At 47.2% G+C, this 18,030-nt stretch overlaps 1 protein-coding gene and 1 non-coding gene across 2 annotated transcripts in view; both read right to left on the reverse strand.

The window, feature by feature from the left end:
* Positions 1 to 313: 313 nt before the first annotated feature.
* Positions 314 to 385, reverse strand: TRNAA-CGC (transfer RNA alanine (anticodon CGC)). The gene has a single exon. It is a non-coding gene; the product is annotated as a tRNA-Ala (tRNA).
* A 1,770-nt stretch (positions 386 to 2,155) lies between these two features.
* Positions 2,156 to 18,030, reverse strand: part of LOC144111491 (transforming growth factor-beta receptor-associated protein 1 homolog) — a 54,258-nt gene continuing 38,383 nt past the window's right edge. The window contains exons 17-22 of the mRNA XM_077644804.1: positions 17,572 to 17,678; positions 16,508 to 16,619; positions 13,222 to 13,382; positions 10,787 to 10,865; positions 7,747 to 7,937; positions 2,156 to 2,549 (exon numbers count right to left, since the gene is read on the reverse strand). Of these exons, the coding sequence (XP_077500930.1) occupies positions 2,402 to 2,549; positions 7,747 to 7,937; positions 10,787 to 10,865; positions 13,222 to 13,382; positions 16,508 to 16,619; positions 17,572 to 17,678 (798 nt within the window). The 3' untranslated portion in view covers positions 2,156 to 2,401. The remainder of the gene's footprint in view (positions 2,550 to 7,746; positions 7,938 to 10,786; positions 10,866 to 13,221; positions 13,383 to 16,507; positions 16,620 to 17,571; positions 17,679 to 18,030) is intronic.

Below are 18,030 nucleotides of genomic sequence, written 5' to 3' on the forward strand. Positions count from 1 at the left end.
TCTTGTAAGAGTTGAGGTCTGAACCACGCACAGCCGGCGGCCAAGTAAAGACTTCATCGGCCAAATTAATGAGAAATTAAAGAAACTGAAATAATTCGCCTTTAGCGCGCAAGTTTCCTTGCAACAATACGTTGCTGGGTGGTGCGAAGTACGGCAGAGCAGATAAGGGACCAGGAGAAGGGAGGAATATTAGCAGTCATTACAAAGGTTTTGTACTTGCAATGAATAGAAGAGCTGTTTTCCTGGGCGCCATAAGGATGGTAATTACAATTGATACGACAACTATCAAGGAATCAAAAAAGGTACCCGTGAGTGGAGGTGCCGGGGTTCGAACCCGGGGCCTTTCACATGCGAAGCGAACGCTCTACCACTGAGCTACACCCCCGGGCAGAGAAGTAATGGCTGTGTGCATTATTTGAAGCTTACTACAGTCATTCGCATTCCCCGCGTTGTATTACCCGAGCACGCGATTATTTTGCAGCTGCAACAGCATGTTGCCGGTGCGGCGTCCTGTCACAGCACACCTGCTTCGGCAACTCAAACGTTAACTTTCCTTCTTGAGGGAAAGATGGCGCCAGCTTACGGAGCATTCTGGTTGAATCGATGTTCCTAAGCGCGTACAGCTAGCTGCGTTAAGGCCATACAGCATTACAGTCATAGTAACCCGGTATTGTTAACAATTTCGCATACAACACTTATCTTTTCTGAAGCTTCTAATGGCGACACACGAGGCGCACACGTATAAGCCGCACTCGCATGTAACTGCAACTTTCTGAACACGGTAACAGCGTTCTAGCCGAGAAAAAAAGAAGCTGCAACGGTTTAACACAGCGCTTTTCTTTAATCTTCTGAAGTTAGAACAACCTTTGTATTTTCACCCCCGTCCAGCCAAGCTTCAGAACTTCGGGCCATCAACTGCATCAGCCATCAGATTGCTTCAAACGTTGGCGCATGCGCACAGGTCACCACGCAGGCGGGAGTTTCGATTTGCCGTTGTGCAGTCAGCATCATTTTATACTTGGCCAGCATACCTTCGCAGCGATATTGCTTTACGTACAATAAACCAGCTGACAGTTTTGCAAACACCATAAGTTTAGACCCCTCCACTACGTCGCGTTCGCCAGCGCCCAACACGGTAACGATCAGTTTTTAGACTGGACGCGGCAAGACGCGTCCAGCTTCTTACAGCTCCTGTTGCTATGTTTATCATTATATCAATAAGGCGCCCGCTGCCCCTCATCTCCCCTTAGCACTGTTACTGTACACTGAACAAACCAGTCTTACAAAAAAAATAAAAAAATTAGAGTCTCTTTTGATGCTCTTCCAAGCTCTACTAATTTTAATCTGTTTTCAACATTCCGAAAGCTCTTTGTTGAAATCAGTATACATTAGCTCAGGCTGATGATTATGATGATTTTCAAAGCATACCACTTCCTTTTAAAAGAGTAAAGACAATGAACTCTTTGGCGCATGTTTTCTTTGTAATTATGCGCAAGACATTACATGAGTCACCACGTGGTATTCACCTACGACTACTAAGCAATTTATAATCGAGTTTCATTTCTCATCTGTTTCGGTTTCAACAGCTCAGCATTGGCTAGGACGTCAAAAGGCCACGTGAAGAACGAGAAAAACTGTGATATAATCGCTACTACTTCACTCGTGCTCATGGTCTTGAGGCAGGCTGGCTGTAGCGTTGCAGTGAATTAAAGCGTCACAGCCTGTCTTATGCATCACTAGAAGGAATAAAACACGCAACCAAAATTTTGTGTCTATGCGCCTTTAAGCCTCTGGATCGCATTACATTGGTCCTTATATAAGTGTACGACTTATATCCAGAAAGACTGCTTGATGCCAAAATCATACTCTGGTTAAATTTCCTAAATGCAATGTACACTTCAGCCGTTGAACTGACTGTACACGACGACAGCCGCCAGTGTGCTAAAGCTGAAGCAACAGCAAACATGCACATGTGCTTACTTGCCATTGCAATCCCCCATTTGGTAAACACATCTGCACTAGCGCGACAAACTACATGGCAGCTCTTGACAAAACTGACATCATAAAATTTGAATTTCTTGCACCAGACCAAGAGTACCATTTACATCTTGTCCCCATCCAAGCATAGCAGCATCCGATGCAGATAAACACTTCAGCCGAGAAAATAAATACATTTATTTCGCGGACATCACATAAACACTGTACAAGTGGGGTGGGCGAGGGATGCAGCAACAACATGACGCATCCGCGTGTTTTCGTTCGTTACAGCACAAGAGGACACTAATGTGAACCTGCTTCACTGCATTAATTATCATCTTGCGGGAAAACTCTAGACTAGGCCTCTCGTAAAGATCCGCAGTGGTCTCAAAGCCTACGCAGACTAGCTTCGAACCAGCAGTCATCATCTGGGGCTGGTACGCAGACTGCCCCTGGAATGTTCCTGGGTGCCACTGGCCATGCTTTTCATGCAATCGATGTGCACGATGGACCCATTGGGGCACCACGCAAATGAAGGCTCCTGGAAAGGCCTGCGGCAGACAGCACACGTCCTGCAATTGGAAAGGAGGAAAACATGTTTTTCAATTAGTTTACATTAGCAGAAGCAAAAAACAATAAAGCTATAAAAAAAAGCAATAGGGTTTTAACGTAGTTAAACTGCGTAGACATGTGAGACCAAGTGCTTATTAGCCTGGTTGGCGCATGATTTTGATTTTCTGGGTCGTCGGCACGTGTGGCGACGATATTAGACTCAGGTTAAGCTCTGATCGAGGCTAATCTGATCTGATCTGTCTGTGCCGCAGATGGAAGCTGATGAAGACAAAAACGTGTAATGCACAGTGTGAGAGTGTGTTGCAGTTTAACATGAGGCATCATTGGCTGCGGCAATATCATAGTGCTCTCGTGCAGTGGAAGCTGATCTGTTCGCGGCACCACGGATTTGGAACCCAGTTACGGCAATATTTATTGCCACGGACCAACATTGACATATTTGACATGAGCCATGCTTTGTAACTGCATGCATGTTTTTTTTTCTTTTTTTTGTACACTGCAAGTTGCCATGTGATTTTTCTGATTCACTCATTCTGTACAGTGCCCGTCCTGCTTGGACCTAACCATGGCCTGCAGTATGTACATAAATAAATAAAATAAAATATCTGCACCCTCAATGTTATGGACGCCACAAGATTCTTGGTTGAGTTTGACCCCGCGAACTAGTGCCTTCACGCTAAAAAAAAGTGAGCTTTAGCATCCCTGTCCGATATAGGGAGCTGATTTCTTAGCGTTAGTCAAATATGGAAGTTATAAAGAATTAACATGAGCCCTCAGAGACAGGAACTCACACACTGGCAATTTTTTTATGAAGGAGGGTGCCATGTGAAGAAATATGGTTTTTATAATATTTAGACAAAAGTGTCAGCACTTCTGTAACAAGCTGTGCAGCACAGCAATTGTCACTCCCTTCACTAGATATTAACCTGGCGCTTACAATCTAAAAAGTTGCAGATATACATGCGAAACACTAGGTGCAACTGCTGTAGAAGTGCATTCCCGCCAAAGCACCTTCTTCACATGACTGCTCTGTGCATGTGCCCCCCCCCCCATTTCCTGTGTGCCACTGGTTGAAAACAAACTGCCAGCTTGTACCGTGCATGTGCAGTCCACGAAGGCGATGGGTGAAACCAGCAGCTTCCAGCACATGCCTGCCACTCCGCATGCAAAGCTCGTGCCTCACGGCATAGTTTCTCAAAATTACCTAGACGGAGAAGTGGCACCACCATCTATGTGAGAAGGAGGAGAACTTTAATGAAACAGGAGAGGTCTGCCTGGTTGTCGGCCTGGCATGCTACTCCAGACCATCTATGTGAGTTTTTTAAAGAGCACTTCACAAGGGGCATGCTGGGAAGATAAGGTTTGGTATTTGGCTTGGGCCGAAAGCATGGATTCTGCCGCAGAATCATGTCCGTGCAGTAATACAATGCCTAGATCTAGCCACCACAACTGCAATGCTCTCCACCCTGTGCAGGTCAAACACCTTCAAAAGTGCATTTTACACTTACTGAATTTAACTTGCAAGTATTTTTCTAACACCAAACTTTTCATGGTCCGAACATGTCACTTCCATACTTGCTAAAGCATCTCACTCACAAAGACCTCGCTCGTCAAGAAGCCACTACATGGCAAAACATGCAAGTCTGCACGCTACCAAACCCAGCTCGACACAATAAGATTTGGCCCGCACAATACCCAACAAAGGCATGCCCGGCCTGCGGAGAGATTTCTGACATCCTTCACATGGTTTGGAACTGCCCCGAGCAACGCAAAGCGCACAGTTTACAGGAACTCAGCCATGAGCAGTGGGAGGCGAAGCTGGCTCACACAGAGCTCCACCTTCACTGCCAGGTGATCGTTTAGGCCTGGAGGGCCAGACTCGCCAATGGTCTCCCGGAACTGGGTGCACCACCCGCCTAATTACTTTACACTAATAAAGTTTATTCTCTCTCTTGGTTAGTTCCACTCAGACCTAGAAAAAGCACCCACTCATGTCAAAATATTAGCTAATGTAACCTATATACAACCCCAGCTAGAATCTGTGTCACCGATATAGCCACCACACCAGAACTATCTGATCACAAAATTAGAATCAATTCGAAACACAGCTGCCAGGTTCATCTCCAACCATAGCCGCCAATCCAGTGTGACAAGAGTGAAAGAAGAGAACAATCTCCCGCCTCTCAGTTTATCAGTTGTATGTGCATACTGATAGGCCTTCGCCCCTGCCAGTTTATACTCCATTGCTCACTTCTAAATGCTTCCATCACCACGTTAGTTTTTCACGCATATCTGGATGCACAAAAGCCTTCAATGCATCGTCACTTCCCTCGTGCCATATCACTTTGGAATGATCTTCCTGATTCAATTGCATCGTTAAATAATCCTGTTTCATTCCATGAGCAACAGTTTGCAGCCTATAGTGCTAGAATAATCTGTCTATATTATTTGGTTACTAAGCTTGTAATCATTTTGTATGTATTTTGTTGTATACTTTGGTGCATCTCTCGGTTTCCTATTCCGTAGTGACCATGTGTAGATTCTATTAATGCTTAGGAATAGGCTTGTGCGAATAGTGCTTTTTTGGTTCGAAGCAAATTCAAAGCGAATAGTAGTAATTCCTCTCGAATAATTTCGAAGCAAATACTTCGAATAGTTGCAAATAAAGAAAAAAAACAGCAGAGGGCTACTGTCTGGGATTTATTCAAGGAAAGTAAACAACTTGATTATTTATGAAAATCCACAAATTTTCGTGCAAAAACACTAGCTGTTCCACATGCTGGGGTTTGAGGTGCTCCCTTCTGCAGCTTACAACGGCTCCTGCAGTCGAAAAAAGCCTTTCACTTCTTGTCTGGGTGGCTGGTATCGAAAGACGCCTACGTGCAGCTGCAACCAGGGTTGGGGTAAAGGTGGCTGCCCTTGCTTTTCCACCGCACAAGAGGGTCTTCGGACCGGGAAAGAAGGGGGGCCTTCAAGTACCCCGCAACCTCATCCGCGATTGTACGGCTTGACTGATGATGTCCACGCAAACTGAAGTGTGTAAAAGCACTCCACACAGAGTTCCCTGATGGGTCTGCACAGCAGGTGCTGTTCTCACTTGTCGCTGTACCATGTTGATCAACTGGCACAATCTCTTCTGCTGCCGCTGTGAGTAGAGTCAACGCCCATTGCTTTGTGGCTCGTTCAGCATAACAGACATCTTTGTACCTAGGATCGACCAACATCGCCAATGCAGGAAGGTGTGACATCTTGATACCAGGGAATCTCGTCTTGATGCTACACAAAAGGCTTGAGGCAAGCAATGCTGCCTCACCACCTTCGGAAACATGTTCAGCTAGAGCCACCTCGGTATGCTGCAACAGGTGACTTGTGACAGCGTGGGATAGCTGTCCCCAGACAGTTCAGCTGTGGCACGGTCAAGTGGCCACCATGGCATGCTCACTGTTCCATTGTGTCGGGATGTCTTGTATAACCTCGAGAGGGTCCAGCTGCATGTTTCTGTGAATTTCCTGAAGCCGTCCTCGGGCCTTGGCACTTCGTTTGTATCTAGCCACAATAGCTCTGGCCTTCGCACAGAGCTGCAAAAACCCTGACACTTCTCTTTTGGCATCACTGGTACATAACTTCTTTTTCATCATAGACTGCTTCTCCTCTTCTTCATTTTCTGTTTGTTCCAACCTGGAGAGCATGGATGATCATTTCTCGTACAGCAGTGCATGCTATACATGCATGCTACACGCATATGCTTTATGTGGCCATACAAACAGTGTACGCTGCGGACGAAAAAAAGAAAACTGGCGGTGGTTTGGCTTTAGTTAAACCTGGAGTGACACGATAGCTACAGCTGGCCAAGTGGAACTTGCTCAGTTGAAAAGCAAAGTCAGCCTTTCGACGTTCTGTTTCACTGCGCGTTCCTTCTTTATCTTCGGGCCACTTGACATGGCGCATGCGCACACCTGTGGCCTCTCGGTTTCACCGGCGCGCCGCTCCACCGGCAGCACCAGCTGCTCCGCACCACGTGTCTGGTCACGTGACCAACCAGGTGATGAACCACGTGATCAGCTATCGTGCCGCGCCGCCAGCAGCTGCTCCGCACCACGTGACCAACGACGTGACAGCGTGGCGGCGCAGCCACGGGGTGGCGGTGCCACCACGCTGAAGGCTTGAAATGCTACCGTAATGTAGCTATAGCTACAAAACAGGTGAGAACCTGGTGCATGAAGCCTAGAATGCATATCTTAATAAAATATGTGACAATGGCTGTTAAATTTGCACCACCTGTGCAGGCAGACATCAGTGATGAAAGTTGCAGTCCGAACAGAACCTTTCAAAAGTAACTACAGTCACATACATCTTAAGAACGAAGCGGCAGATGCCCCTCAAAGGAAATCCTCCAGCCAATGGCGTTGACCGATTCTCATGTTGTCATGGTTAATCGCCTAGGAATTGCTAGTGTGACATCACAGAGGACCCCATATGAAATCAGATTGATCCTAGGATCATGAAAATTGATCGACGCCATTGGCTGAGGGCCTCCTTTGAGGAACATCTGCAACGTCGTTGATGAGTGGTATCCTTGTATAGGCTCTCTAAAGTCCATCTACAGACTTGGCAAATCACTGGATAAAGTCAGCCTACATGAGTCACTGGTAATGTCGGGCACACACTGTAATAAGGTTTGCAGTTAAAGCAACACACAAGGCAAGAAGAACTAAACAAAAAGGCGTATGCCAAGAAGTTCATAGCTTTTGCCTTTTTTGCCAGGGAGAACCAGGATAATAAATGATGCGCTAATGCAGATTCTGGCCTTTTGGATCATTAACCCTCTGCCTACTGAGATTTCAATAAAGGTTGTACAAGCAAAATGTATTTTGGTATAACGTGTTTAGGAGAAAAAAGTGAAGTATGATTTTAAATTTTAGTAACTTCGTAATTATTACTAATAATCAATTTGAAAGATTTGAAAATTGTATTCTGCAATCATTTTTCATTTAGCTTCATTCGAAATCTCGCTTTCTTAGAATATTTCTATGACAATTCAATAACATAGAAGCAAGCTTTGCAGTAAATTGACCCAGTGGTGAGACCGTGCTATTTTGTGAGAACACTCAGCGCATGCAACTTCGCAGGTCAATCAACTGACAGAACTTTAAATTCTCTTAACACACCAACAAGACAATGACAACAAGCCCTCACCTGTCCTCGGTGAGCGTCATTGAGTTCTGGTGCAGCAGGGCTTCCCGCCACCGCACCTGCAGGTTTTCCGCACGAGACAGGGCACTCTCGACCCTCGCCATGTTGCACCGGTGCAGCGAAGTGCGCACTGCCTTGGTCAGGAACTGGTCCATCAGGGACACTGACCAGTCAGCCGGCAGCAACTGCAGCACCTGAACGGCCCAAGGCAGTGAACTCGGGCATCCTCCTAGTCTGTCAGTTACAGTTCAGTAATTAAAAATTAACTACGTAATTCGTTAACAATAGTGCATGTTCACAGTGACATCTGCATGCAGGACTTCCTCTTGGGTAAGCACTGATCGTGTAATCCAGGTGGGCTTTGGAGTGCACAATCTCCTAGGCGGGAACCAGTAGTACAGTTACCCCAACTTCTTCATTCTAAGGGATGGCGAAAAGTCTCAGAGCTTTTCTGGCTGAAGTATGGCATCCTTCGATGAGGGCAGAATGGGACGCCATGAACTGTTAAAATCTGTGGTTGCTCCACTTGTCAAGATTAAACTTTACACAACTCGCACTGCACCAAGACAGTGAAAATCTGGAAGAAAGGTGGTCAATGTTGTGGAGAACATGTTTCCCCCCTCCATTTCGATGCGGCCCATCTTCATCGTCGGCCGTCGGGACGGACAGCCCCCGGCTGGGCGAGGAGGGAAGTCTCCCTCATCGGGGAAAGAGAACGGCGACGGGAGCGCCACCTCGTAGGTTACGCGGAATTCTGCGGAACCGGAGAGGGGCTCTTCGGGATCCGGCCAGCGTCGTGAGCGGTTGGAGCCGCACGCTCCCGTCACCTTCCGCGGCAGGCGCACAGGGATCCGTTGTGCCTTGCCGCTGGACTTCTGGTTCCAGGCAGCGAAGCGAGCGCAGCAAACGCGCGCTCTGGTCGCCTTCCCCGGCAAATGCTAGGGAAAGGCTTTGCCTCAAGAATGCGGCACGCACAGGAGAACCCGGCCGCCATTATCGGCGCATACAAACGTTCGCCGCCCGATACCTCCGAAGTCGTGCCCCTGCCCCAGCCGGTAAGTCGGAAGTCCTTCTTACGTAGCCTTCCATTTCCGAGGAATGCCTCGTTGATGTTTTGTAGCTAGCTGGCCCGCTCTGTGTATTGATTGCAAGTGTAATAAATAGCATATGAGTGTTCACGCTGTGTCGTCCCTTCCCTTTGTCCCTCGAGCACGAACCCCTCCGCGGTTAGCGAGCGGGAACGCTGCATCCGCAAAGTGGGAGTGCAGGCTGGGCGAAAGGCTTTGTTTCCCCCGTATTTCCACAATGTCACCATTTCATTTTGCAGCCAAGTAGCAGCCCGGCATCGCCAACAAATCAAATGGGGGGAAAAAAACTATGAATTATGGCATTCATTCAGCACCAAAATATAAATTACTTGTGAGGAAACATGTTTTTCTCGATGTGGAAAAAAGACTGTCCCAGAGCAACTCACAGAACTTTCCAAGCTCAGAACTTTTTCCGGGCAGCTCAGAATTGCATCCAGACCAGAAGCAGAATTATATAAGTGACACATACGGGCAGCTCCAGGCTGCCCAGGGGAGTCCTGGATCCAATGTGCTTGGTACATCGAAGAGACACTTGCCCAATGCCCGCTGTTGTCTTCACAGTGAAAATTGCCACTCACTACACCACTATGAAAACCCTTCATGATAACTACATTCTGTGAAAAAGCCCGCTTGCTCTCATTGAGAACACATACCCCTTGTCATTGACAGACAGAAAAACTCGGTCCCGTCGTGCGTTGCCATTCACCTCAGGCCATTATGAGATGACCACTCAGCAGCCGCTGCAGAAGGACCATGCTACACTCCTCCACTCTCGTCATACTCTTCGTCCTTTTTGCACGATAACCACCCTCTGATTACACATGCTTATATGCTCTTGCTATACTCTCCTCTTTCCACGGTAACCACCCTGTGGGCGATTCCCGTGGCAACCACTCTCTGGCTGCACCTTCCTACACTCTAGCCATGTCCTCCTGCTTTCACGGTAACCACTCTCCGGATGGTTCCAGTGGTAAGCATCCATCAGTTATGCTTTCCTCCACTCTTGTCATAGCCTCCTCCTCCCACCACGGTAACCACCCTCCGAGTGGTTCCTGTGGCAACGCACCCACCGTTTACGCCAACTGCTACAACTAGTACGACTACTACAATATGATACAGAACCCAGGAACAGGTGCTTAACAGCTGTCGCTGTAAAAGGGGGCTGTTTAAATCCGTGTCAGCAGAGTACTGCTTCTAGGTGCTGACTTGAGAACTACACATGCACCTTTCTTCTGCTGTTGCAGGTCAGTAGTGAACAGAATTTGCATACCAGTCTTTCATTCTGCAGTCATTTCAAGCACCATAGTGCCACAGAGTTCTAGTGAATTCAAAGGACATAGTCATAATGGGCATCGTACGTCTCTTGATAATTCAAAACGGGGCCAAAACACTGTTCTCATTATGCAGACTTCAATTTATTGGGAGCGGTCTTCATACACCTCATGGCGACAGGACGAACAGTAAGTTCAAATTAACTCGGACATTTGAATTAAGCAGGTGAGGATTAACAACAGCACACAGTACAAATGGCAGTCTGCATGGCCCTTGTGTAGGGTGCTCGAGCAGTACACTTCCCTGCGTGAAAATCCGACACCTCGTCACAGCCTCTCGGTTTTAGACACAACACTCACGTGTAAGCACTGCCACACAGGCCTGCATGCAGTGTGAACATGGGCACTTGGCCTGGATATCACGAGCTGCTTTCGAATTTTAGTTTTTATTGCATGGTGCACACCATACACTCTGCACACACTGCACAGCGGTGATGCAGACTGTACACCTCTTTGCACGTCCATTGCATGTCCAGGGTGTAAGTAATGAATTCAGGCTACTACTTAAAACCAGAGAGGATCACTACATCAGTGGTGCCTGTCTGACCTTTCTCACAGTTTGACAACATTTCTAGCTTGGCACCAGCTTATAGACAGCACGTACAAACAAACAAGAATCCTCACCTTCACGGCATCAAACTCGGCCACTTCACTGTTCAACAGCTGGATGGCAGCCGGCAATAAGGCTTCCTGGTCATTCTTCCTGCACAATAATGGCACACAGTGATGGCTGCCTTATGAGGAAGGCAAAGCAGCTTCTAAGACTAATTTGGCTCCCAGAGAGCATATTGGGAGATTTTAAGACATTTCTGCAGAGACCACCATGCTATTGTGATTGTGCAGTTTTATGGCTTTTGAACGAAATTCTACAAACCTTGGGAGCCTGACTACAGCATCAACCGTGTTTTTGCTAACTAACCACCCTTACAGGTAGTATTGGAATATTTCCCGCAGATGCACCCACAATTCAGAGACAATACATATTCCATTATGCATATTGCCTGCAGCCTCGGTTTCAGAAAAGAAATCAAGATAGCATGAGACCAAGAATAACAACAGAGAGGGCTAAAAGTGTGAGACAAAAACCTGGCAACAGTTTGGCAAACTAACACAGACAGCAATGGAATACAAGATGGCAAAGCAGCGAGAAAAACGAGGCAACAAAAAAATGTGGAGGTACAAAAACTAGCGTAATGTAGCTATTGCTACAAAAGCTTGTTGCTCAAAGCGGAAGCAAAAGAAGGTCATGCAGAAAAAGGTATATGCAGAAGGTCATCCTCTCCTCTACATTCATAGATCCCTCCTCGCACCACTCCTGGCGCAGTGGTGCAGCAGTTAGGCGATGTGCCACTGCCCTGCGATGGCAGGTACTGCTACATGTGGGCCTTGTGCGACCCAGGTTGCTATCCCTGAGCGACCAATCATTAAATGTCACCTACCACGGCAGGCAGTTGGTTCACTCTTTGCTGCGCCGGTTGTGATGACGCCGCAAGGTCACAAGACCTAGGTGGCCCACCGGCCTCCTAGGTTGCTTCTCGGGATTTTTTGCTCACGGTCAACGATGCCGACAGCGATGCCAGATTTTCTGCGTCACCAGCTCCTAAACGCTACTGAGTTAATAATGGGATGATCACACATCTGATAGGACAATTCTGTGGAAGCAGCTGGATTTACCCATGATGTTTACTTTGATCATTGTACTCTAGTGAATGCTTTTACTCTACGCTGAGGTTTCACACAGGGGACAGAACTTTTCTGGATGGTGAAGGTGGTCAGAGGTGGGCAGGTGGGTATACAGCTGCCTATGAAGTGGGATGGAGCGGAGAGGTGGCTCGAGGGTGGTGCTTCTGCAGTGCAGCTGTCTTTCCCACTGCGTCTTTGAATTTGATTTCGCCATCGCTTTTAATGCATAGAATTAGACACCTATGCTGGGAAAAAGTGTCCGTCAGAGGTGTCCTATGAAGCCTCCGAAAACCACCTGCTACGGTTGGTCGGTGGAAAAGTAGAGGGAAATCCCCTTCTCCCCTTGTAGGGGAGAGGGGGGAGAGGCCGGGAGGTGACGACCATGGATAGAACGCAGAGGCTGTTCTGATATGACACAGGCGGATAAATGCACAATCTGAAGATGGGTGCCACAGGAATGACCTGGCATGTGGCTAATGAGGGAGGTGGATGGTGAAGGGGAAGACGAGCGGAGATATCAGGTGCTGCTCTTCCGCTAAAATGGTTGCGTGTGAGCTTTCCTTGATGATTGACAGCACTATGCGGTGCTTGTGAGTGGGTATCATAGAAGCGGGACCTTTAAAGAGGGGCATACGTGTCGAAGACGTGCAGCGAGCCAAACAGCAATGCCTTCGGAGAGCGTGTCAGCAAGAGAGCGTAAGCATGCAGGCCATAAAGTATGCAAAGCAGAATTTGAAGCTAAACCAGGCTGCAGTGAAGTCCAGTGCACAAGTGTACAAGGAGAAAACAAGTAAAAGCATGCAAGCGTAAAGAAGTACAAAGAAGATTAAGCTTGCAATAGAGGTGGAAGTAAAGAAATGTGTGTGATGTGTTGTGCCATGCAAAGGGGAATGAAATTCTAATGCCAAGCATTTCCGTCGGATTGGTGCATAGATCGCCAGTCAATTTTTTCGCTCCGCTGCTGTGTGGGCTCTTAGTGGGTGGGTGCCTTATGGTGTGTGGAGGCAAGCTGGCTGGTGGGTGCGGATGGAGTGGGGCGGTGGATCGAGCGTGGCGCTGGGTTGGGTGACACGGTTATGAAAACTGAAGGGATAGAGTAGTTGTGGTTTGTGTAGGGTAGGTGTAATCAGGGGGTCGCCAGGATAGGTCTCTGTTCTGCGATCACTGATGTCAATGACAATGATGTAAACTAGTAGAGCACCGGCTGCTAGCAGAACTACTGATGACCAATAAGGTAATCAAGTGAACACAGACTACGCCCTATACACAGACTAGACACAGCACTATGCTGGTACTGGGTTCTGGACTCAAGTAACAGCACATGTCTACATGGCAACAGCACCACAGAGCATGCAAAGCAGAGAGGCCGGGCATACGGCAGACTGCTGTCCAGGTAGACGGCCAGGAGGGTGTGGTAGAGGCGGTGCCGGAAACGCCGATCCCGTCCTTGGGATAGCCGCTGGCAGTAGTCCTCAGCTACCTGGTAGTCCTTGAGCTGGTGGACCAGGATGCGCAGTGCCTTGTCATGGTCCTCCAGCTACCCACACCAGAAAGAAGGAACACAAGGGTAAATCACAATGTAAACCAGACACTGATGTAGGAAAATGCGAGAGGCAACAGCCCACTTAAGGGGGTTGCTCAACAGGGGTGCAAAGCTTGCTGGTTCCCCCATCCAGCGAAGACCTCTGCACATGCTTACACTGTCAAAGTTGAACAAAGTTTAGTTGCATAGAAACAGCATGTTCAGAAAAACCACCAAGAAATAGAAAGCCTGAGCTTGCTCTGAGGCCTAGGTTCTTAGTTCTTCGTCACTGTTAAGGTGCCTAGTTTCCCACGAATCCGCAAAAAATCGTAGATGTAATTATATTTTGTGGAATTGTGTGTTATAGCTGCACTTTCTTTTTTTGATGCTATTCTTGCTACAGACATCAGTAGGAACTACAGCCTAATGAAAAAATGACCGTTTTACCTTATTTGCATGCATATAAGGCAAGGGGGCAGTTTGAGAACTCGAGGATAATTTTAAAAAGAATTATTATTACGACTATGATGCAATCTTAAACAGTACATGCCAATCATAGCCAAGGGCCCCCTCAAAAAATGCAGACAGCATGCTAAAATACAGAAGCAGTAGATATGTCAACATATTTAAGAGGCAACTTCAGATGCGCACGTCACAATTCAGCAAAGGCAAGCCTCCGATATTTGACTGCAAGCAGCCTTTCAGGCAACAGCAGTCGCCGTCAGCGCTGTGCCACCGCCGCTTGCTGTTTTGAGCTGCCCAGTCAAGTGCCCCTTTTGCTTTTCTTTGCTTTCCCTACACTCAACTTTTTCTGAGGCTTCTTTTTCAACGACTTCTTTCTATTGCCACAATCCGCTGTGCACTTGCACGCCACACGCTTTGCCTGATGGTAGTTAAAAAGCTGGCTTCTCCTACAGGCTCTCAAGCCTAATGGCGAAGGTCACTTTAGCTGCCCTGAAAAGCTTGGGAGAACAAAAAAAAAAAAAGATGACGATGCAGAAAACTTTTTATGGCGTAAGGGCATCTGTGGCTAAAGAGTGCCATGGCACAAGGTTTATTCATCTTCTCAAGGTGGGGCGAAAGACCCATTTCCCAAGCATTTCACCCTGAAGAAGCAGAGCACCAGGCAGGGTAAAGCTTGTACCCATTGTATCACCGGTGGGTACCCGGCGGCACTGGGGATTGAACCCCGCACTTCCCGCATGGAAACCTCGGTTCAGAATATAATTCGGGGGGCATTCTGAAGCATTGTTTGATATCTCCCATGGAATTTCGTGGGTTCTTTGTTCTCTATTCGCAAAATTTAAAGTTCGCTGCAGAAAGTTTGGGGCCTTAGTCATTATAACACAGCGCACAAGAACAACCTCCACAAGAATCATTACAGAAAGAGAGTTCCAAAGCATCACTCTAACCACAATGGTACGGTGGCAACATCAGTAACATAGCTTGTACATGTGTTCCCATTACGGATAAGCTGTTGCAGTCGCAGTGACAATAGGCAGCTTGCATGAATGTTAAAGCTAGTACATATTACTTCGAAAGTTTCTTCTCTGAAGCAAAGCTCCACGCAACCACTCAATCTCAATTGCTTCAACATTAAGACAATATACTACAAATAAAAAGCTTTGGGGACTCTTAACACACCTTAAGAGTGGAATGAGATAGTATTAGAGATCCCAATTGTTGCTACTTTGGCTCTTAAATTTTGGGGGCCCTCGCATTTTCAACTTTGGCGGTGCCCTATGATTGGTCCACTGATGGTTATGCAGTGCTGATGATGTCATGACCCTCTCAATAGCATTCATAAATTGCGGGGAGCCCTCGTATTCCACTGACGCAGTGGTGCAGCGGTTAGCGATGTGCCACTGCCCTGGCAAGTAGCTGTTTCAAAGACAGCACCGGTGGGGCTCGTGAGATTCGAGCTGCTTTTCCTGAGCTTGTGTAAGGCTCATGTGCAGCACCACAGTGCGCAGGTGGCAGCTGCATTGAATTTGGCTACAATGGGCAGTTTGCCCACACTCTAGTGGGCAGGTTGCTACCTACCACGGTGGGAAGGTTGTGAGGGCATCACAAGGTCACGTGACCTTTCTAGACCAATCAGGAAATTTTGTAGGGAATTTCAGATTTGGTAGTGCAGTCTGATTGGTCCATTGGGTTTACGTAACCCTGATGATGTTAGCATAGATTTCGTCACGAAGAAGCCAGAAATTTTTTGTGAGACGACAGCCTAAATGCCATCGTGTTAAAAAAAGGAAGCTAATGTCTATTAAAAAAAAATTTCTCCAATCACTACTCAAGTATCCCAGGTTTACATAATATGTGCCATGTCTTATAATCTACAAGGAGCAAACAACTGGGTTTTCAAACATCACAGGACATCAGTATTCAGCTTCAGAATGACATTCTGCATACATGAGACTTAACCCATTATGCTAGCACGTCATACCCTTAAGGCAGAGCTTAAGTGTCCCCTCCAATTTTTTGCAACCCTACACGGTTATCACCACCATTATCATCATCAGCAGCCTGACTATGCCCTCTGCAGGGCAAAGGACTCTCCCATGTCTCTCCAATTAACCCTGTCCTTTGTCAGCTGCGCCCACAATATTCCCACAAACTTCCTAATCTCATCCACCCACATAACTTTCTGACGCATCCTGCTACGCTTACTTTCTCTTGGCATCCACTCCGTTACCCTTAGGGACCAGCGGTTACCTTGCCTTCGCATTACATGCCCTGCCCAAGCCCATTTCTTCCTCTTGATTTCCACTAGGCTGTCATTAACCCGGTTTGTTCCTTCACCCATTCCACCCGCTTCCGGTCTCAAAACCGTTGCACCTGTTATTTTTCTTTCCATTGCTCGCTGTGTTGTTTTTAACTTACATTGAACCCTTTTTGTTACCCTCCATGTTTCTGCCCCGTAGGTGAGTACCGGTAAGACACAGCTGTTGTATACTTTTCTCTTGAGGGATATTAGTAAACTTCCATTCATGATCTGAGAACATGTCAATATACGCTCCACCCCATTCTTATTCTTCTAGTTATTTCCCTCTCATGATCCGGATCAGCGGTCACTACATGCCCTAAATCAAAACCCAAATCCCAGCCTCCAGCAGCAGCATGGGCTTATAGCCACTGACCTTTCCATAGAGAATGGCGCACTCCTGGTGCAGGTTGTTCTCAAGTGCCCTGCCCAACAGCAGCTGGACCCGGTAGAAGTTCGATGTCCGCAGTAAGTGTTGAAGCTTGTCCCTGAAGGGCAAGAAAAAGGAATTACCTAACTTGAGAACCGTTAAAATTATTTTGAGCAGATACATACAACCAGAGAGGGTACAGTGCTGCCCTTGGATTCACAATGTGACTTCACCTGCAGTAACAGCAGCCAACATCATAAAAATTCTGTGATCTCTTTCAGTTACTAAGGCTAGCAAACTGCTAAAGAAAACAGGAGGTTGTAAAAGATACAGGGAATGGCACTGGAAACTAAACAAGTTCTTTGCAAGATGCGATATACCAACTAACTGACCAGTTCGATTCAAAATTGCACCGCAGCAATATGTGAATGGCTTAAAGGGACCCAGAAAGGGGGTCTCAATAAAGGTGCGATATGTCTGTGATGTTAAAAGACAACGGTTCACAATTATGCCACAGCAAGAATTATTTTAATGCGTTTTGTGGAAGCTGAGTTATATGCAGACAAAATTTGAACTTCCGTGTCTTCGCGCCTTTCCCTCTCCTCTCTCACACCAAAACGGCGGCGCTCCTCCGCCGGCCCCACACACTCAGCCCCTCCCCTACCTCCGTCGGCTGCCACACACGCGGAGTGGCCGTGGCCGCGGTAGCGCGTGACGTCTGCAAGAATTTGGCGCTGTGAACCAATGATAACCCCCGGCTGCTGATGTCACTTGCAAGACATGACGTCGTCTGGCAGGTTTTCGTGCGAAAGCCCGGCACCGCGTGTCGCCGCAAGGTGCAAAAGCGGGAATTTTAAAAAATGTATTGTAAATTTCCCGCCCGCTTCTGAGGTCTCGCACGCGGCATGGACGCTCGGTGGCCTGTACTCTACATAGTGCAAGCATTTTAAAGCCAAGCTCAAACACCCCTTTCTGTGGCCCTCTAACGCTACTCCCAACTTTCCCTTCTGACAGCACCAAAACGCAGCTGACAAAGCGCTTCATGAAAAACATCCAGAGCAACTGCTCACCGCACTGTCTTGAGCTTTGCAGAGTCAGCACTGGGTCCATTCTCCTTCAGGTAGCGCAAGACCGCGTCCAGGTACATCACTGCCAGCAGGGTGTGGTATTTCTCCTTCTGAAAACGCAACATCACACGTGCCATTAAAGGAATCCCTTCATTGCAAAGCAGTGATTTTACATGCCACAACCAAAGACTCCCCTGCTCCGACAGAAAAAAAAACAAACATATTTATGGCACTTTTTCCTTGTAGCAGTTTGAACATATCCCTACATTATATTGTGTTTTTTTTTTCTCATTAGTCACTGCCATTATTGCAATTAACAAAAGCCAAAGTATGGGAATTTGCCAAGTATCACTTGCTGCTATATAACAGCAGCAAGTATATTAGGATATAACAGCTGTATATTCTGGTACTGACCTATGGGGCAGAAATATGAAGGATAACAAAAAGGGCTCAACGACAAAG

This window comes from Amblyomma americanum, chromosome 11 (genome assembly GCF_052857255.1).
Source record: "Amblyomma americanum isolate KBUSLIRL-KWMA chromosome 11, ASM5285725v1, whole genome shotgun sequence".
NCBI classification, from domain to species: domain Eukaryota; kingdom Metazoa; phylum Arthropoda; class Arachnida; order Ixodida; family Ixodidae; genus Amblyomma; species Amblyomma americanum.